Genomic DNA, 19095 nt, shown 5'->3' with positions numbered 1-19095 from the left:
CCTAGGTGATATATAGCACTCATTTTAACTTTACTCATTAAGACTCATATGTAAATGTGTAGTTTCCAAACGTCGTATCTACCCTGGAGTGTTCTGTCTTGTATATATCTCTTTAAATAGCTGGTATTAATAAACCAATATCACCACTTACCACAAACATTTCATCGTTGCCAATTTCGAAAATTTCTATAGAAATATTGAGAATAATGGGGATCGAAAGTGGTTCAATTGCCATCTGGTGGCCAGTAATAGGGTTAAAAAACTGAAACAAAACAAGAGGCCCACGTAAAACTTCCCCAACAGCTAACGATGCTTCATCTGACTTCACTTCTGCGGACCCCACACACGCACTATAACAAAACTGACGATCAGAACATTGCCAAGCTCGGTATGTGTCAATTATCTCAGAGCCCAAGATGGCCTGCAACGATAATAAAACACAAAACTTTCATGTTATTACATGAGGAATAAAAAAAAACATTTATTAACAGTGTTCTTATATAGGAAAAAAAACAAGTGATAAAACATTATTTTAATTCTTCTTGTCAAAGTAAGTTACCTACGTAGATCAGAATTAAAAATTACCCCAGTCATTAACATGGATAAGTTACAAATCCTTCTAACTTAGAATAGGAAAAGTTATAAAACAAAACCTTACAATAATTAAAAAAACTTCATTCATCAGTTCGGCATTCTCCTTCGCTGTTACCAATGTTTTCGGCCGTAATCCCAATAGCATCTTATGAGGTTGGCTCAGATTAGAAGATTTAGCATAGTCCTAAGCCCATGTACTTAGTTAACAATGTAAAATAATCGTTAAAATAAATTCATATAAATAATAAAAGATGAGTATGTATGTATTAAACATGTAATCAATACTGACGTTGAAGAAAAAATAAAGCATAATATAATATAAAAAACACTAAAATTAATATTTAGTGTTGTATTCCTGATTCTCAATTGTTATTCGTTTAACCACAGTGAAACTTCTAGACTTCTCTTTGGACCCCAGCATCTTTCTTTTGGCAAGTTTCTCTAAATCTTTTATGCACCAAAATGCTCCAGAGACCATTACTTTTGGTTTCCCAATAACATGTATATTAGATAGAAATGTATATACATATAAAATGACACCAATATTGCAGTTAGTTCCACTAATTATCGCTAGAATGTTATAAACAAACAAAATCACAAAATTACTAAACACAATGTAACATATGGATCCAGCTGGAAGTGAATAGTTTAAAAATAAATCGCTAAATGTCAGGCTTAATTTTGATTACGAGTTCAATAAATAAAACGTCGTCAGTGTGATGTAAGCAGGCTGATAGCTCTTCATCCTCCGGTTTCAAAAGCTAAAGTTCTCCGAGAACATATTATAATTATCATTCTAATAGAACGTTTCATCAACTCTGGAAAATAACTTAGTGGACCATTCTTTACCTGGTTATTCTCACCACTGTTTAGGGACGCAATGGTTACTCTTTGTCCAGACAAAAATTCGAATTCCAGCTTTTCACTCCGAATACCGATAACAGATGTCGCGGCTATAGCAGGGTCTTCACTCACAACAAGATATTGACACATACCAGCCAGATAGTTAGTAACGTCACTTATTAGGTTCATCACATCAGAAGTAGTTGGATCAGTTATCAACTTCAGGGTTTTAATCGTTAAAAGGGTGTTTACCTAAGAATAATAAAAATATTAATAAACATGGTTACATTGTGCTTTTGAGGCATCCTTTTCCATTGCATTTGATATTAATGTGTCTAGAAATAACAAGACTTAAGCATTTCATTACAAACAAAATTATAGATACCATTATTGTATGTGCGCCCTTTAAAAGTCAACAATAATGATTACAGTCGGCATTAAAAGCCCTGTATTGTGAGAAATGCGTCGTAGGTATAACAAATATAGTGTTGTTGGATTACTATTGTTACAAACTCCTTTAATTCTTTAAGATCTCCAAGGGACTAGATTAAGAGTGCAGTGTTTAAAAGTGAAATAGGCCTAATACCAGTTTCTTGTGACAAGTAAAACTGTAAACATAAAAAGTGATTAAATGCATATAAATAATTATGAAATTTTCTGTTTATTGTTTTGAGATAGATATGAATATTTTTCATTTTTTCTTATGTCATATGTCATGTAACATTATACATAGATAAATAGTTTTCACTTGATACGTACAGTAAAGACATCGAGGACTGATACATCGTACGACGTTGTAGACCGCTTTACCCGTGACAAAGTACCTTCTTCCACCGCCATCAAATCTAAGATGAACGAAAAACGTTAAGTAGGCTTAAGCCCAGATTTCGACGTTGGCATTCATGTTACAAAAGTATTGTGTTAACCAATAAATACTTCAGAATATCAACATCTACCAGATAAGATACTCGTTACACATCACTAACATACTAAAACACCTTTTTACACACCACATTATACTATTGTTTATGTGCAAAGTTTTTGAATAAGCTGTTTAGGCTCTAATCTGCCCCTGGGAATCGAGCCCTAGATTTTAATCCTCTGAGTCTGTAAATTTGCCGTTTATTCATTGGAAACTGTAGGTTATATAAAACGATAGTCAGTAAGCAGTTTTGCAGCTGTATGCTGCAATAAAATAGACTGTTTTACAGTTTACAGAAATTATATATTTCCTTTCAACATTACAAATTTTAACTCGAATGGAACCTTATGGTCTGTACAAACAGTTTTTTGCTTGTTTATTTCAGAATTTTCGCAGAACAGCTATCAATGCAAGGCCTCTCCTAATTTTGAACCGTTAAACTAGGAAATACAGCTTGTTAACAGTATCCACCACCAACCGTGATATACTCTAATAAAACAGTGGGATTTGACTGTCACTTTTAAAACCCATCTACGGCCCCAAAGTACGGAGTATGTTTTAGCGATAAAGGGTTGTTATTCATAACCTTGGGATTCACAATCCGTGCATGCTATTCACTAGGTCAGGGGTGTGCAACATTTTTCGTCGGTGGGCCATATAACCAACTTCATCAATCAAGCGGGGCCACTTAAAAAACAAGCTTATTCGTGTACATGCACAATAAATTAAAAAAAAATTCTCAAAATGCAAGCAATAATATTTTATATTTTTGCATGAGTGATCATTTTAGTGCGACACTTGAAATTTAGAGTCCTTGCAGAGCTTGTCAATATCAGCTTTGACAGAAGTGGTTGCCACTCTTAACTGACTGGTCAAATGTTCATCAGTCAGCTGACTTCTACATTTGGTTTTGATGAGCTTCATTTTGGAGAAAAATTGCTCACAGCAGTAGGTGCTACCAAAAAGGGAGGCAATTCTTTGTGCATGACGGGACAAATTGGGAAACTTTTCACGTACACAGAGTTTGTAAAAGTCTAGCAAACTGTTTTCAGAGAATTTCCTTTTAGTGTCCATGTCAGCCTGCAGTTCAATGAGTTCCATTTGGCAATCATCAGGACTGTCTTCCACTGCCAAATCAAAAGGTTGAGCGAACAATTTCAATCTAATTTCAGTTTGTCTGAAATCTGGAAATCTGTTTGCAAACTCATCACGCAGCTTTTGTACACTGGTTCCATATTTGGTGCAATCCAGATTAGGAAATTCCAGTTTCCTGGTTGCAAGACATGTAAAATGGGTCAATATGGCTCTTCTCAACTGAACCTGGAAAAGTTCCAATTTCTTCTCAAAAGCACAGATATGCTCAAACAACTTATTCACAAGTTGACTTTTCCCTTGTAGTTTTAAGTTTAAATCAGATAGATGCTGTGTAATGTCTGTGAGGAATGCTAAGTCATTCAGCCAGTTCTCATTGCTCAAGAAGTCCACATTCTGACGTTTGCTCTCCATGAAGAACTTAATCTCCTCTCGCAGATTCCAGAATCTCTTCAAAGTAGCAGCTCTACTAAGCCAACGTACAGCAGAGAAGTACAAAACATCTGAATACTCACTGTCCAGCTCATCTAAAAAAGTTTTAAATTGTCGATGATTTAATCCTCGTGTTCGAATATAATTTACGCATTGGACGACATTTTTCATAACTTCTGCAAAATCCAGAACTTTGGTGCACAAGCTCTCTTGGTGAATAATGCAATGGCTTACAACTACGTCTTGTGCTCCAATTGCAGTTAGAAATTTCTTGGTGAATCCATTTGTCCTACCTGTCATGGAAGGAGCACCATCTGTTGTAACACCACATAATTTATAAGGATTCAGTTCAAACTTTTCTACAACCTTAAGCACTTGTTCACAAATATCCTGTCCTGTGGTTGTGGAGGAAAGGCTTGCCATATCTAAAACTCTTCGAAAACATCAAAGCCTGCAGTAACAGCTCTGATGAAAATGACAAGTTGGGATGTGTCATTGATATCAGTGCTTTCATCCAAAGCCAGACTGAAAGCTTCACACGAATTCAATCTCTCTTTCAAAGTTTCTTTGAGTCCTCTGAAAGATCTTTTGTCCTGCGTGAGACAGTAAAGCGGGAAAGGCTAGTTTGCTCCACCAAATATTTTTTCTCTGGACATGCATATTCTGTGAATATTGTTAAACAATTTTAATAAATTCTCCATCACTGAAAGGCTTTCCCTTTTCTGCCATACATTCACAAAGCTTAAAACTCAGTTTTGTCACCAGTTCTGAATTTTTCTTGAAAGTGGTAAAACACCTTGTTGCTTTTCAATGGATGTTTTTAAATGTTCAATTTTGTCCTTTCGTGCCTGACCAACAATTTCATCAAACTGGGAGGAGTGCTTAGTTGCGTAATGTCGCTTAATATTGTACTCTTTCATGACTCCAATTGTAGTTTGACAGACGAGGCAGACAACACCTTGATTATGTGGGACAACAAGATATTTTGTGCACCATTCACTGTTGAATAACCTTCCCTCATCATCAATTTTTCGTTTCTTAACTGCTGACATTTTACTAGCCCTGAAATCAAAACAAAAATTATTCTCACGAAAATAGCAAAGTAGAAAAACATAGAATTTATTTACACATGGAACCTCTTATGGACAGAAACACATGTTTCTAAATTGGCATCCCGATCATAGCCTTCTGGTACTTAAATTAATTGAGAATAGCAAAATACAGTGTGACCTCGCCTATTCGCGGTTCGCCATTCGCGGCCCGGCATATTCGCGGGTTATGCGCGAACTGCGTTTTTATAGGTCACAGAGACTGAAAGGGCTTTTCGAGGAGATTTCTGTTGTATTTACTCAATCAAGCCGTTTTTATCAATTGTCGTCTTCACCAAACAAGATTGGACTGCTATTGGCTGACTGCCTCAGCTTCCCAACAACGCAAACGGCAAAGCACAGCCCGGTAACGCACGGTACAATTTAGTGAAATACATAACAGTATGCAATATTGCTACATTATTACTGCATCAATGAGTATAAGTATCATTAGTGTTTGGGAAGCATTTCATATAGTATATAATCGCATACATATACGTTTTAAAACTGCGTCCAATATTCGCGGTTTTTCGCTATTCGCGGGAGGGTAAAGAACGTAACCCCCACGAATAACGAGGTCACATTGTACATAGAATCAGATGCATCTGAAAGCAAAAATTTTAATAAATTCAGTAAAGTCACAACAATATGCTAAATAATAATCAATTTACCTTCAATCTCTTGTAGTAACTGTAAAAGGTAATACAATTTTCACCAATAATGAATGACGGACAGCAGAGGTTAGGGAAAATTGTCGCCAGCGGGCGAAGGCGAGGTTCAGGACATGACGTTGAGTCGTAGACAATAGTGCTAGTGCACGTCACCTATTCATGCCCTAAGGAGGCCGACCAATCGAATTCGGCCTGCTCCTCTCTAGCAAAGATAATTTTAGAAGTTTGTCGAGTCGAAGCCTGGGAATCCCGTAGGATCGATGCTTTTAAAAATATTCCATTTGCGTTGGATTACAGATCAGGCCACATGGTTAGATTACAACAACTAGGGCCACACTAAATGGCTTGGCGGGCCGGGTTGTGGCCCGCGGGCCGCCTGTTGCACACCCCTGCACTAGGTCATGCTCAGCCTCTGGATTAGAGATCCAAGTTTCAGTTATAACTGGGCCGGTATATTTAACGTTTGTTACCACTAATCATTTGTAATGCTTTCTATGTTACAGCTAGAAGCATCTTGAGCAAGATTTATTTGAATAACACAACAACCATGCGCGTAGGAAGCAAGTAAACAACAGAAGAGCTACAACCACAAATGTGAATTACTTCTACTGTTTTCATATATTACTATCTAATGCTGGTATCGATGTTATACAAACAAAAAACGAAAGGTAGTTAAATCATGACTACGAAATTAGGAAATACAAATCTATTTCCAACAGTAGGGTAATAAAATAGTAACTGAAAAAGAAACCAACATTTTCTTTCTAATACGTACCACTAGATGTCACTGATCCGGTCAAGCTATCCGAAACAATCTCTCCTAAATCAACAAGGTTTTTTACGGTATTCGAATTGATGCTTTTGCCCTCTAGTGTTTTAAACGTCAAATACATAAAGTCGAGTGCATCTGCTGCGACAACTGCATTCGTTGGATCTATCATCATGCTGAAATTAAAATAAGAATAGTAATCGTCTAATTATTATCTTAATACCATTAATAATTTTGTTCGTGTCTATTAATATGAATCACATTTCAGGATTGTTTTGCTATTTTAATGATTATCATTAGTTGAACTAATTATCAAATGAAAATCAAAAATATCTTAAAAGGAAATAAAAAAACACAAAAACATTAGTAAAGTAATCCTACAAAGGTTTGGTTTTATGTCCTAATTTTCTTCTAAATAAAATTTGGTTGAATTTATTTCTATAGCATGCTGTCCAACAGCCAACGAGCTACAAATCTCAAAGTAAACTTTTTATTTCATACCGCCAGTGCTCAAATCCACGCTCTTCATAACTAACCCTGTTAACTCTTTTTCAGTAATTACAACTACTCTCAAAAACTAATTTTAACAAAAATCATCTTGTGGCTAAAAAAAACAATGTGTAAACACATGTGTCAATTAATATCGTTAAGAATTTTGGTTGGCTCTGCTTCGCTAATTGAGGTCTTACACAGAGTAAAACTTAGCATCTTCGTGTTGATTGGACAACTGTTCTCCTTAGTTTCGTCTTAGGAAAAACAGTTTGAATATTACGAGTTTCCTTAATCTTCTCATTTGTTGTAATTTAGTACAAAAAAGAGAGGAGAGAGAAACATCAATAGCCGCTACTGAAATTAGATCCCAAGTCGATCAAGAGATGGAGATATGAGCTAAATGTTTGTACATGAAAAATCACTCAGAACCACTCTATGAACAACTATGTCGCGGCTGAAAATTGTAAACGCTTGGAATAAAATTCAAAAGCAATTATTTTTCTATAGAGACAACATTAAATGTATTGAAAGAATATGAATCGTCAACAGTCTCTTGTTGTTATTATTGTTAGTTTCGTTTTCATTTTATTGTGAAACAAGATACTTACTAAGCAGTTAGCATAACGGAGTGGGTATCCAAAAGATCTAGGGTTAGAAACCTGGTACTACCGAACGCACTTCATTTCAGCTATGAGTGTATTATAAAAGAGATGGCAGGTACTGCTGATTGATCGCCTTTCCTCTGGTCGATAGTTGGGAATTAGGAATGGTTATGCCTGAACCATAAGGTCCTTGGTTTGGCCACTCATTCCACTGTGTGCATAAGGTGTCGTTCAAATGAACAAACAGAACAGTTATTACAATTTGTTGTGCGGCCCGGCATGGTCAGTCGGTTAAGGCGTTTGATTTGTAATCTGAAGATCGCGAGTTCGAATCCCTGTCACAACAAACATACTCGCCCTTTCAGTCGTGGAGGCGCTATTATGTGACGGTCAATCCCACTATTCATTGCTAAAAGAGTATTCCAAGAGTTGGCAATGGGTGGTGATGACTAGTTGTCTGGCCTTACACTGCTAAATCAGGGACGAATAGCGCAGATAGTCCTCGTGTAACTTTGCGCTAAATTCAAAAAAAACAAACAAACAAACAACGTGCAAACCAAAATAAAACAAAATCATCCAGAGAAATTGAATACTAGAATACTTCAAGAAAGAAAAAAACAACAGTAACTAGTTTAAATAACACATACCCTTTTAAGTACCTCTGAGCCATTTCATCAACCATGTCTTGAAACAACGTTTTTGATTGGTTACCAATAGAAAGCGCTGCTGTTCTGGCAATCGCCAAAGCTTCGATAGTATCTCCTGAATAAATAAATATATATATTTTCAGAGAAATAAATGGAACTGAAGAAAAACATTCTCTACAATAGAAACACCATTACAAACAATTATAAAGAGAAATATATAATATATTGTTGTTGTTTTTTTCTTTCATCTTTACTGTATAAAAACTTTATTGCAGAGTCCAATCAGAAAGATGAATTACTAGATTTTAAGGTAAGAGAGAGCCATTTATAATATAAAGTACTTTAATGATATCCGACAGTTATACCTTCATTCAACAATAAAGCAGCTCTAGTCATTAATGTCTCAACATCTTCAACAGGTGACGCAGAAGGACTGACAGGAATCGTCTGCCTATTAATTGAGCAAGAAACACCTCCACAAACCTCTACAGCTACCGTAACGTTAGTTGTTTGGAGTGAGTCTGAAATGAGATATTCGTGGTCCTGTAAAAGTGTTTGTAATTTTTTTGTAAGGTTTAGTAATAATTTAGAAAAGGAAAATATCTTCAGTTTAAGATTCGAGAGGTTTTTCTGAACCCTCATTATGCTTGGAATTATTTTTTAAGCTATTCTACTTTTCTCTACTATTTTGTAAGCAAATCACAAAATTCGTACCAAGTTACAAAAATATGTTGCTGCTTTTAGTTGTTATTCTTATATATAGATAGATAGATATATACACACACACACATAAGAAAACAATTCATACGAAATCAAAATTACGTTTCAAAATAAGTTCCCAACGTTGTAGAGCAATACATCGAGATATTAGGAAACCATTTATTATTTGTGCTTCAAATTATTTACTTTCAAAACCGATTTTTCGTATAGAACTGAAAACCAAAACCTGTCTGCGATTCCGGTGTGTATATTTTAAGTTCACTGAGACAGAATGTGTATCTACCAATACACTAAGTCCGATGTAGGCTTTCCAATATATGTGGCTCGGCATGGCCAGGTGGTTAAGGTACTCGACTTGTAATCCGAGGATCGCGAATTCGAATCCCCGTCACACCAAAAATGCTTACCCTTTCAGCCGTGGGGGCGTTATATGTTTTGGTCAATCCCACTATTCGTTGGTGAAAGAGTAGCGAAAGAGTTAATGGTGGATGGTGATGACTAGCTGCCTTCCCTATAGTCTTACACTGCTAAATTAAGGACAGCTAGCGCAGATATCCCTCGTGTAGCTTTGCGCGAAATTCAAAACAAACAATCAAACAAACCAAAGTATGTACTCAGTTTTTTCTATTTGGATCAGCGACACTCTCCCAAGGAAATCTTCTACAATAATTATCTTTGTTTGTTGACCAGAAAATATTCAGCTCAGCCTAGTTTTATGGGCAAAATCTAATTTACTCTTAAAAATAGAACTGTGAACAATTAATCATACGTATTCCTCGTCTAGTGTAATAATGATTGACAGTTTGAATGCCCAACCTATTTTTTTATGTACGTTATGACACATTGTCTTAAAACTTTATCAGTTATTTTTGGTATATATATAAGCACTGTCTGATTAGTAAATACTACCAAAAACATATATTGCTTTTAAGGGTTTTTAAACGCAATATTTTACGGTTGATATAGTACATGGAAGATTGCTAATGTTATATTTTAGGATCAAAATAACATTAATGAAATTTAAACAGACTGACCACTTTTGAATTACCTTAGAATCTGATATTTAAATCAATTTGAATAACATGCTTTCAAAATAGGCTTTGTATTAGTATTAACTTGTCAATAAAGTAATATAATAAATACAGTCCTTGTTAAGATATTAGGCTATATTGTTGACCTCTTTATGACCTTAGAGTTTACCTTTAATCTCATTTTAGCATTATATTTAACAATCGATTTATTTATGCTATTATATTTCATCATTGACAACCTAATGACCTTACATTTGATCTTGAAAACAGTTCACATCCTCCTCCCTTACAGATTTGTTTTATATTTACAAACGTTTTTATAGAATAATAAATATATTTAATTTAATGAAGGAACGATATTTTAAATCTGCGAAAGAGGGATTCGTTAAAGCGTATGAAGCTTTTAATACCCTGTAGATAGTAAATTATCATCACAGTCAACCAACATATAATTATTTGTACCTCCTGGAAGATAAACATTTTTAACAATAGGTGGCGCTCCTGTGACGACTTTTATCGGAGTCGTCGGATCTTTGTTTGCTAACTCATAAGAAAATGTGTATTTCAGAGGATAATCCTGAGGTTCATCTCTCCATCCTTTTGAAGCATCCAATGTAAACGGAGTTTGAAATGCAATGCCAGTAGGTGGAGTCACCTTCGAAGTATCAAATAATTTATCTTAAATGGAGTGAGAAATCTGTCGAACTCTTTAATAATATTTTTAGAAGGAAATATACTCATATTTAATATTTAACGCTTAATAATTAATATAAATATTCGTTTTATAACTGTTGCAAAGTGTTAGCAAAGTCATTTGTGAACAATGTTCTTATTTAATATTTTTAATTTAGAAGAGAAACGAAGAAACCTCTGGTTCTTTTAAACACCTGCATAACCTCTTTAAGATTATCTAAATATTTTAATTAATTCAATATCTTCTTTTTTGTTCTATTTCTATAATTATCTAACTTTTTAATAATATTCAGAAGTATTGTTTAAAACATTAAGTTCTTAGAATTTCGACAATATCATTACAATTATCATACTTCTAAATCTCCTGTGAAAGGAGGTCGGTTGGTTTCTACAATTATGTCAGCATAACCTCGTTCTTCGCCATTTAACGGTTCAGCAAAAAGCCTAAATTTGTAGAAGGCGCCACCGAGAAGTCCTCCCCATTTAGAATTAACAGATGGAATCAACAAAGGAAATGGGCGTTCAATCAATGGATTGGAGTAATTTCTGGGATTCGAAGATGGCGTTACTCCTTCCAGTGACGTTGTAGCAAATTCTACATTAAAAAAAATAAATATCACGTGAATAATATTGTCCATACTTCTCACGCTTCAAACCATAAATCGTGGGAAAATACAGAAAGTATCAATATTTAGTAAGGTACTACTCACTAAAGATTATTTATAGTCAGTATTGATTTCCATTCAGTATACAAAGAGAAAAAATAATAACGCTATTAAATATCTACAAGGATTAAGTTTCTACTGAATAAATATTTCAGGTTGACTTTATCTACAATATCATGTGTCTTTCTGGTGAGCAGTAGTTCAACAAGAATAGTATACTTTCATATTCGATATGTCTAATCGGAAGAAAATTTGATCGTTAAAACAGAATATTTTATAAAATGTTTTGTTTTGTACAAATAGGGTTATCATAAGGATATTAATGAGATAAATGATGTGAAATGAAAGACGTGATCGACTAGATCATCGGACGTTAAATCAGTCGAAGGTATTCTATGATCAGTACAAACTTTTATACATCCCTTCAAATAAATTATTTTCACACTTTCTCTTAATTAATACTACAGATATTTATCCCTGAAGAAAAAAGATCTACTTGCCACGTTTTTATAGAACTGGAGTCTTTACAATAGGTGTCTGTGATTTGCTGACGATAAATTTCAACAATAAACAGAGAGCATAGTAGTTTCAAAATAGTATATTAAAAAGAAGGCAAAGAAATACACAAACCTTCGTTACGTTGTTGATTATCACAATTGTTTCTAGAGCTTTAAATAATTGTCTCTTTTTTGTCAAAGTCTACCCAGGCAGGTTTAATTACTTTAAAACATCCTTTGACAAGAAAGATTATTCTTCCCAACTTTGTTATTACAATACAAGGCTGTGACACTCATTTTAAATGGTCACTTTGACTGTTGGTTACTGCAGTTGTATCCATAGTTTTTTGTCAAAGTCCACATAGGAGGGTTCAATTACTTTCAAACACTCTTTGACAAGACAAATTATGTTATTTTTCTCTATCTCTGTGATCATAATACAAGCTGTGAAACTCACTTTAGAAGTTGTCCATACGTCTAAACTGACACACAGTTTAATTTCACTTCCACTAAGTTAACTTACTTGCACTAACTTAATCCCTTTATCATATATATTGCCCGACTGAGGCCTACAACATTTTGTAAGCTACGAGACGTTATGATGTAACAATACTCACTTAAAGCAACGAGAAAAATTCTGAAGTTTCGAATAACATGGCACCAATTCACAAGAAATAAACTACATAACAAATGATTCCTAAAGAGTTATGTAAGAAAAACTTGTCATGACTATCACTTCTAAAACTGACTTTAACGCTCACATAATATAAACAAAATAACACTTTCATATTAAATTTAAAATTAACAGTCGTGTATTTTTAACATATAAACTATGCAAATCTGAGAAGTGTATATTGTAGTTGTTGACAAAACATACAAAACTATTATAATTAGATATAGTAAGTAACCGGAAAACTAAGGGTAAAAATAATGTACCTTTCTCAACGACACTTTCCCACCATATTGTTACGTCAATATTACTCGTGACGTAGGCATTGACCACCAGTCTTTTTAAGGGATTAACAGGTCCAACCTTGTCCCGCCTAACATACACCACAGGTACGTTACCTTGTCGGACGGTAACGGTTACTTGCTTCTCGGCTTTACTGTTAATTCTTGTGACCTTGAAGGTTATGTTATACCTAGTGAGAAAAATTTAAACAATTAGCAAAACCCAAACGCTCTGGTGGGATTTTTTAGAAATTCCTAAAGGAAACTGTATCGTTTGTTTGTAGTTGAGGGCAAAGCTACAACTGAACTATCTGCTCTGTGCCCACTACAGATATCGGACCCAGATGTTTGTCATTATAAGGCTGCACTGTGCTATGGAGGACAAAAGAAAGTGCCATTTGGAAAAATATGTGAAACTAAGAATCACACAACTACTAGATTTTCTATTTGTGCAAAGTACCAATTATAAGTTTTTCACTTACGTTATTCGTTTTCATACATATTGTGTTTATGATAATATGAATAAATTTTAACTCGATAGGTAAGAATTAACTTGTTCTATGAAATAAATACATAGATAATATTGTGCTGTAGCATTTAAAATCAAAACTGACAGAGAGCCGCAAGAATCCAAGTTTATGTAGTAATTAAGTGACCGTTAGATGTCGTCATGCATAGGGTTTCTTATTAAAAAATCGTAGTTTTCATCACTGCTCGAGAAACAGTATATTATAACAAGTAATGCATTAGTTGTACAATTATATAGCTTATTTTTGTTTCTTTTTTATTAGTTACCTTAACAATTCTGGATAAGAAATATCGTATTGGTAAATCGAATAAAGTTTACGTTAAGTGTCTTCTCATTGGTCCTATTTTTTCTTATTTATAAAGAAATGTTCATTATTTATTATATATATCGGTAGATTTTTGTTTTAAATATTACATTTTCTCTTTACAAGTAAATACGTTGAAAACATTTTCAAAATTTTACAACCACAAGTCTAAGATATCGCATCATCAGTACATCCGTTTGTAATGACAGTGAAACAAAGTGTGGTCATAAATGGAACTACGTGTAATCTCTTTAAAGTTGCTTCCATTGACGGAAAGATTCGATATTATTCTTAAATACATAAATTTAAAGCAAACTGTTTAATTAGTGGATCCGTATAACGAGATATGTATTTTAACTCGATAAAATGGATTAGTTTTCCGGGTTTTCAGCTGATTAAACCTACCTATCTGGTTCTAAGTATCCAGTTGGAACAATGAGGGTTTCGCCACTGGTTGATATGTCTTCGCCAAAGCAAGAAGTAGTCGACATCTGGTGGTAACATGACCACTCAAACGAGAAGTCTCTCTCAGCAGCTAGACTAGGATCAGTGTATGGGCAAGGAGTGCCCTCTAGCGAGAAGTAACTTGTTTCGTTCCCGACCACAAGGTTTTCAGGATCAATCCAAGGCTTAAGTGTATCTTTTTTTGTTACAAATAAGCGACTCGCATCTCCCCACAAGGTGTCACTTCCGTTCACAGAGACTGAAAAATAAAATGTCGAAAAACTTTGCTCACAAGTTATATAGCGAAGAGGAGAAGAGTAAACGTTTATGTTTAAGCACAATAAGCTATTTACGTTGTGTTCATCGCGAGTATCGAACCTTGACTTTTATCGTAATAATTCTTCAAGTTTACAGCTGAACCATCGAAGGGAATAAATGACAAACAAGTCCTGGTAAAAGAAAAAGAACAACAGGTTTTCGTTTTGGTTTATTTGGAAGTAAGCACAAAGTTACACAATGGGCTGTCTGTACTCTGCTTTCCACGGGGCCCCCCAGTGACTCAGCGGTATGTCTGCGGACTTACAACGCTAAAAACCGGGTTTCGATACCCGTGGTGAGCAGAGCACAGACAGCCCATTGTGTAGTTTTGTGTTTAATTCAAAACAACAACAACAGCTTATCACGAGTATCGAAACCCGATTTTTATAGATGGGAATCTGCAGACATACCGTTGTGCCAATAGGGTGCAACAACAACCGGAATTATATGTTATGTGACATAATTATGTTGACTCACGGCATTCCTTCTTCTTTTATTTGAATTTGAACAAAATCGCAAAACTACTTCACATTACTCAGTAAGTTAATGATCTATGAAACTTTGATTGCGCAAATCAAGGAAAAACGTAAATTAACAGAAACGTTCTTAACGTTACAGTTGCCTTATTTGTCAAAATTATACACAAATAAACCTTTTATTTGAAATACTTATAATTCAGTAGAACAATCGGAACAAGTTAACACATCACGCTAAATATGTCTTCATCTGTATAAAGTTCATGGTTTCACTTTGAAGTTTTGAGTATTTTACTATTACTTATTATTGAACCAGTGACTGTTTGTGTTTCATTTAAAATTTCTTCACAAGCTTATTTCAATTAGTCTAAAAACGCTTATATTCTTTCATTTTAATCATCTCATAATTACAGTCCAGCGACCGTCTTCTAAACTTTTTCCCGAAAGTGGTGCCTCTGGTGGCATAATTATGAATTAATCCAAGTTACATAAAGCCGTTAAATTGTTTTCAACTGTAACTTTGATAATCGATTGTAGAAAGTATATACTTTAAACACTTTGAAATTAAGTTGTTGGTCGTTTTGAAAATATTTTTTATACATTTTTTCTTTCCTTATTTAAACAAATCTTCGCACAGTTATTATTTTTACTGATGTTAATATAGTTAGGTCATTGTAACACTTCGTTTTGTATATTCCCTTTCCTTACAGTGATGAATACGCATTAAAGATTCTCTATGTACACTTATTTTATCTCGAGCTAAAGAAACTCAAATGTTTTAAACGATATTTTATGCTACGCTAGCCCGGCATGGCTAGTTGGTTAAGGCGCTCGACTCGTAATCCGAGGGTCGCGGATTCAAATTCCCCCTCGCACCAAACATGCTCGCCCTTTCAGCGGTGGTGGCGTTATAATGTTTCGGTCAATTTCATTATTCGTTGGTAAAAGAGTCGTCCAAGAGTTGGCAGTGGATGGTGATGACTAGCTGCCTTCAATCTAGTCTCACACTGCTAAATTAGGGACGGCCAGCGCAGATAGCCCTCGTGTAGCTTTACGCGAAATTGAGTAAAATAGAAATAAACTATAAAAAGTTCAAACTCACCAGTTACAGACACAATGAATGGGTGACCACTGCTTAATTGGTCACTGGTCACTGTTATACTACTTCCCGTAAAGGCTGCTAAGGTGAAGTCCGTGCTATTTGTTGACCACACAAACTAGAATGAACAAAATGATAAAATTCTTTGGTCATTTTATATGTTTATATTTAGTTATTTTACCGTTAATTAGGGCTATTTAATAATCACTGCATGTATTAATTTAAAAACAGCCTTTTGTTTTAGTTCAGGTGTTAGAAAACTGCATTACGTCTGAAGACAAATACATATAAGGCAAATATGGACTTCATATTTTTCATGTTTCCTGTGCTCACCCTTAGGTGAAATCGCTAACTTGAGGATGGCGAGTGTTATTTTTTCTTTCAATCTTTTGAAGGTATTCGGTAGAAATTAAATTTCGAGGATTCTTGAACTAGAGTCCACAGTTTCCCCATTGATTTTATATCTGTCAATATATACCCCATCCCCACAACAATATTGAAGTCTAAGATGCATGGGGTCACACTGTGCGTACAAGAGTTTCATCATCTATTCAAAATACTGTGTTACTGAGTTTGCTTTATGTTTGGGATGACCTTCATGCTGGATTAACTTAACACTAAACGATGTGAAAAGAAACAGCAAAGTGAATGAGTATAAGCTTATGCTTGACATACACCAGGGCTCCATCAATACGGTAAAGATCACCAACTCCTGTTGTAATTAAACGGTTCCTGTATTTATATACTATCTCCACCAGGTTTAAGGAAATTAAAATTAACTTCTAATCGGAGCAAGTTACTTGCTAAGAGAGAAGCTTATAAAGATTATAATGCATCATGTTTTGAATGTTAATGATGTTTTCGGCCGTAATCCTAATAATACCTAGCAAGGTTCAACCAGCTTGGGAGATTTAGGGTTAGTACAAAATACACGTAAGAAGTTAACAATGTATAATAATCTTTAATAATTGGATTATAGTAATGTGAATAAAATTTTTAAAAATCTAACAGATCTAGATAAAACAAACAATCCAACAATGTTAATGAACGTAACTAGAAAGAAATAATAGAGTACATCTTACATATTCTGACAAGTTTCCTTTAATCTCTCACAATTCCTGTAATGAAAATACTGATGCCTATTGGTTCAAAAAATTCAAAAATAGAAATAATAATTCTGAATATCAAAGAATAATACTTTAATACTTTAGCAATAATGAATTAGCACGTGTAGAATGATATATGATGTTGGAGGTCAGTATAGTGGCCACTGCATTACAACATTTGAAAGCCACACAATTCGGTTTCCAGATTAACAACAATTGTCTTTCAGTCCTAACATCCTTACGTTTTTTCTTTTTTTAAATTCATTTAAATCAAACACGTTTTAGGGTAGTATGATTACTATATATCATCCAGCCACCTTTAATATAGAGCATTAAATGAAGGTCTAATACTGGCATAGTAATGAAGATTATAAAGGTAACCTACAGACAGACAAGTTGTAGTTAGGTGGATGAATGAGAATTATTGGAAATATGAAGAATAGCATAGCCGCCTTTCGAATTTAGTTTTCCAATATACGAGATTTTACTCGGGTATATAAAACAAGCATAAGGCTAATATAAAATCAGGGATAAATAACAAGTTTGATTTCCGCTAATTATAAAAATAATATTTCAACGTTGAGCTGAATCAGTTACAGTACTTTGTTTAAACACAATATTTTATTGTTGTCATAACAAACTTAGCTATTAAAATTGATACTCCTCTAATACTGTAGACCTGAGGGTCTATGGTTCGCGATCCTTTACCTCCTCTGTAAACGTTCGTGCGTCATGAGTGCGACAGTCAAATCCCACTATTCGGTCTGACATTAGAAGCTCGAGAGTTGGCGGGTGATGGTATTGACTAGCTGCCTTCCTTTCAATCCATCACTTCAGAGTGACGGGCTCCTCTTACAGGTAGCCCTCTAGTAGCTTTACATGAAAACTCACAAACAGTTCCTGGTAGCCTGTTTTTAACGCTGCAGTCTCACCTTCCTAGCTTCACCGATACACTTCAGTACTACAGATGTCGCTTACCTCGTGTTTTCACTGTTTTTGTAACTGGTGAACAGGAGAACGTAAAAAGTCCATTCTGTTTTAGGCGCCCTCTAAACTTGTGAATTATTGAACTTCAAACTGAACTACAACAAAAGGGACGGGAATTTTCTCCTACGTGGTCACGAGTCAAGAGGATGAAGAGAAACAAATAAACTGACCGAACACACAACCACCAGTATTAGAAACCCTCTTTAAGTTTCATTTTCAAAATAGGTTTAAAACAAACACGGTGAACGTATCCAACAATGATAATTGTTTTTTTTTTTAATTTCCAACGTTAATGGTCAAATTCGAGTTTCTTCACACGTTAAAATATATTGTTGTACCAAAGTTTGCGCGTGTTATTCAAGAAACTTCGTAATACGTGTAAGAATGTAAATTCACGATACTTTTTAATCCACGTCACAATTTGATATCTAAAGATGCTTGATTTTCACTATATTCTTTTTCTCTTTATAAATACATAAAAATATACACATTAAAACATATCCCATATTAAGACTTTAACATGATAGCCGTCATATTGAACTTTAAAATCGCGTTTAGATTTGTTTGTTTATGAATTTAGCGCAAAGCTACTCGAGAGCTATCTGCGCTAGCCATCCCTAATTTAACAGTGTAAGACTGCTAGGGAAGGCAGGAAGGCAGGGAAGAGGGAAGGCAGCTAGTCATTTACCAAAAAAGCTACTCATTTACCAAAAATTAGTGAGATTGACTTAACATTATAATGCCCCCACAGCTGAAAGGGCAAGCCTCTTTGTCGTGGTGAGGATTCGATCCCACGACCTTCACAGTACGAATCGATTGCCTTAACCACCTGGTAGTACCGGGTCTTGTGTTTAGGATAAAAACCTAAATATCCTTTATTAAATTCCACATTCATGGCTTTAAATCTGATTGGTTATCATCAATACCTCTATGCCAAACTGAATCAAGAGAAATAACGTTATTGAATTACATTTTCTCATAATGTAGTGCTCACCAGTGGTACCAGTATCTGTGAAAAAATTGGTTAACATGTAATTCTGAACCTCGTATTTGTCACGGCATTACAAGAACTGTGTTTTCTTTGCATTTCACGAAAAAAAAACAGGAAGGGTGTATGCTGAGA

The 19095-nt window shown here is 34.7% G+C and overlaps 1 protein-coding gene across 1 annotated transcript in view; it reads right to left on the bottom strand.

Moving 5' to 3' along the window:
- The window catches only part of LOC143239121 (uncharacterized), a 66761-nt gene that overhangs the window by 4317 nt on the left and 43349 nt on the right, over positions 1 to 19095 (bottom strand). Inside the window, exons 9-19 of the mRNA XM_076479963.1 lie at positions 15883 to 15997; positions 13948 to 14245; positions 12695 to 12900; positions 10950 to 11191; positions 10366 to 10558; positions 8518 to 8673; positions 8153 to 8267; positions 6418 to 6587; positions 2197 to 2282; positions 1444 to 1689; positions 152 to 421 (exon numbers count right to left, since the gene is read on the bottom strand). Of these exons, the coding sequence (XP_076336078.1) occupies positions 152 to 421; positions 1444 to 1689; positions 2197 to 2282; positions 6418 to 6587; positions 8153 to 8267; positions 8518 to 8673; positions 10366 to 10558; positions 10950 to 11191; positions 12695 to 12900; positions 13948 to 14245; positions 15883 to 15997 (2097 nt within the window). The remainder of the gene's footprint in view (positions 1 to 151; positions 422 to 1443; positions 1690 to 2196; positions 2283 to 6417; positions 6588 to 8152; positions 8268 to 8517; positions 8674 to 10365; positions 10559 to 10949; positions 11192 to 12694; positions 12901 to 13947; positions 14246 to 15882; positions 15998 to 19095) is intronic.

This window comes from Tachypleus tridentatus, chromosome 13, assembly GCF_004210375.1.
Source record: "Tachypleus tridentatus isolate NWPU-2018 chromosome 13, ASM421037v1, whole genome shotgun sequence".
NCBI classification, from domain to species: Eukaryota; Metazoa; Arthropoda; class Merostomata; order Xiphosura; family Limulidae; genus Tachypleus; species Tachypleus tridentatus.
The sequence above is the reverse complement of the archived record's forward strand: the minus strand, read 5'-3'. Positions and strand labels throughout refer to the sequence as shown.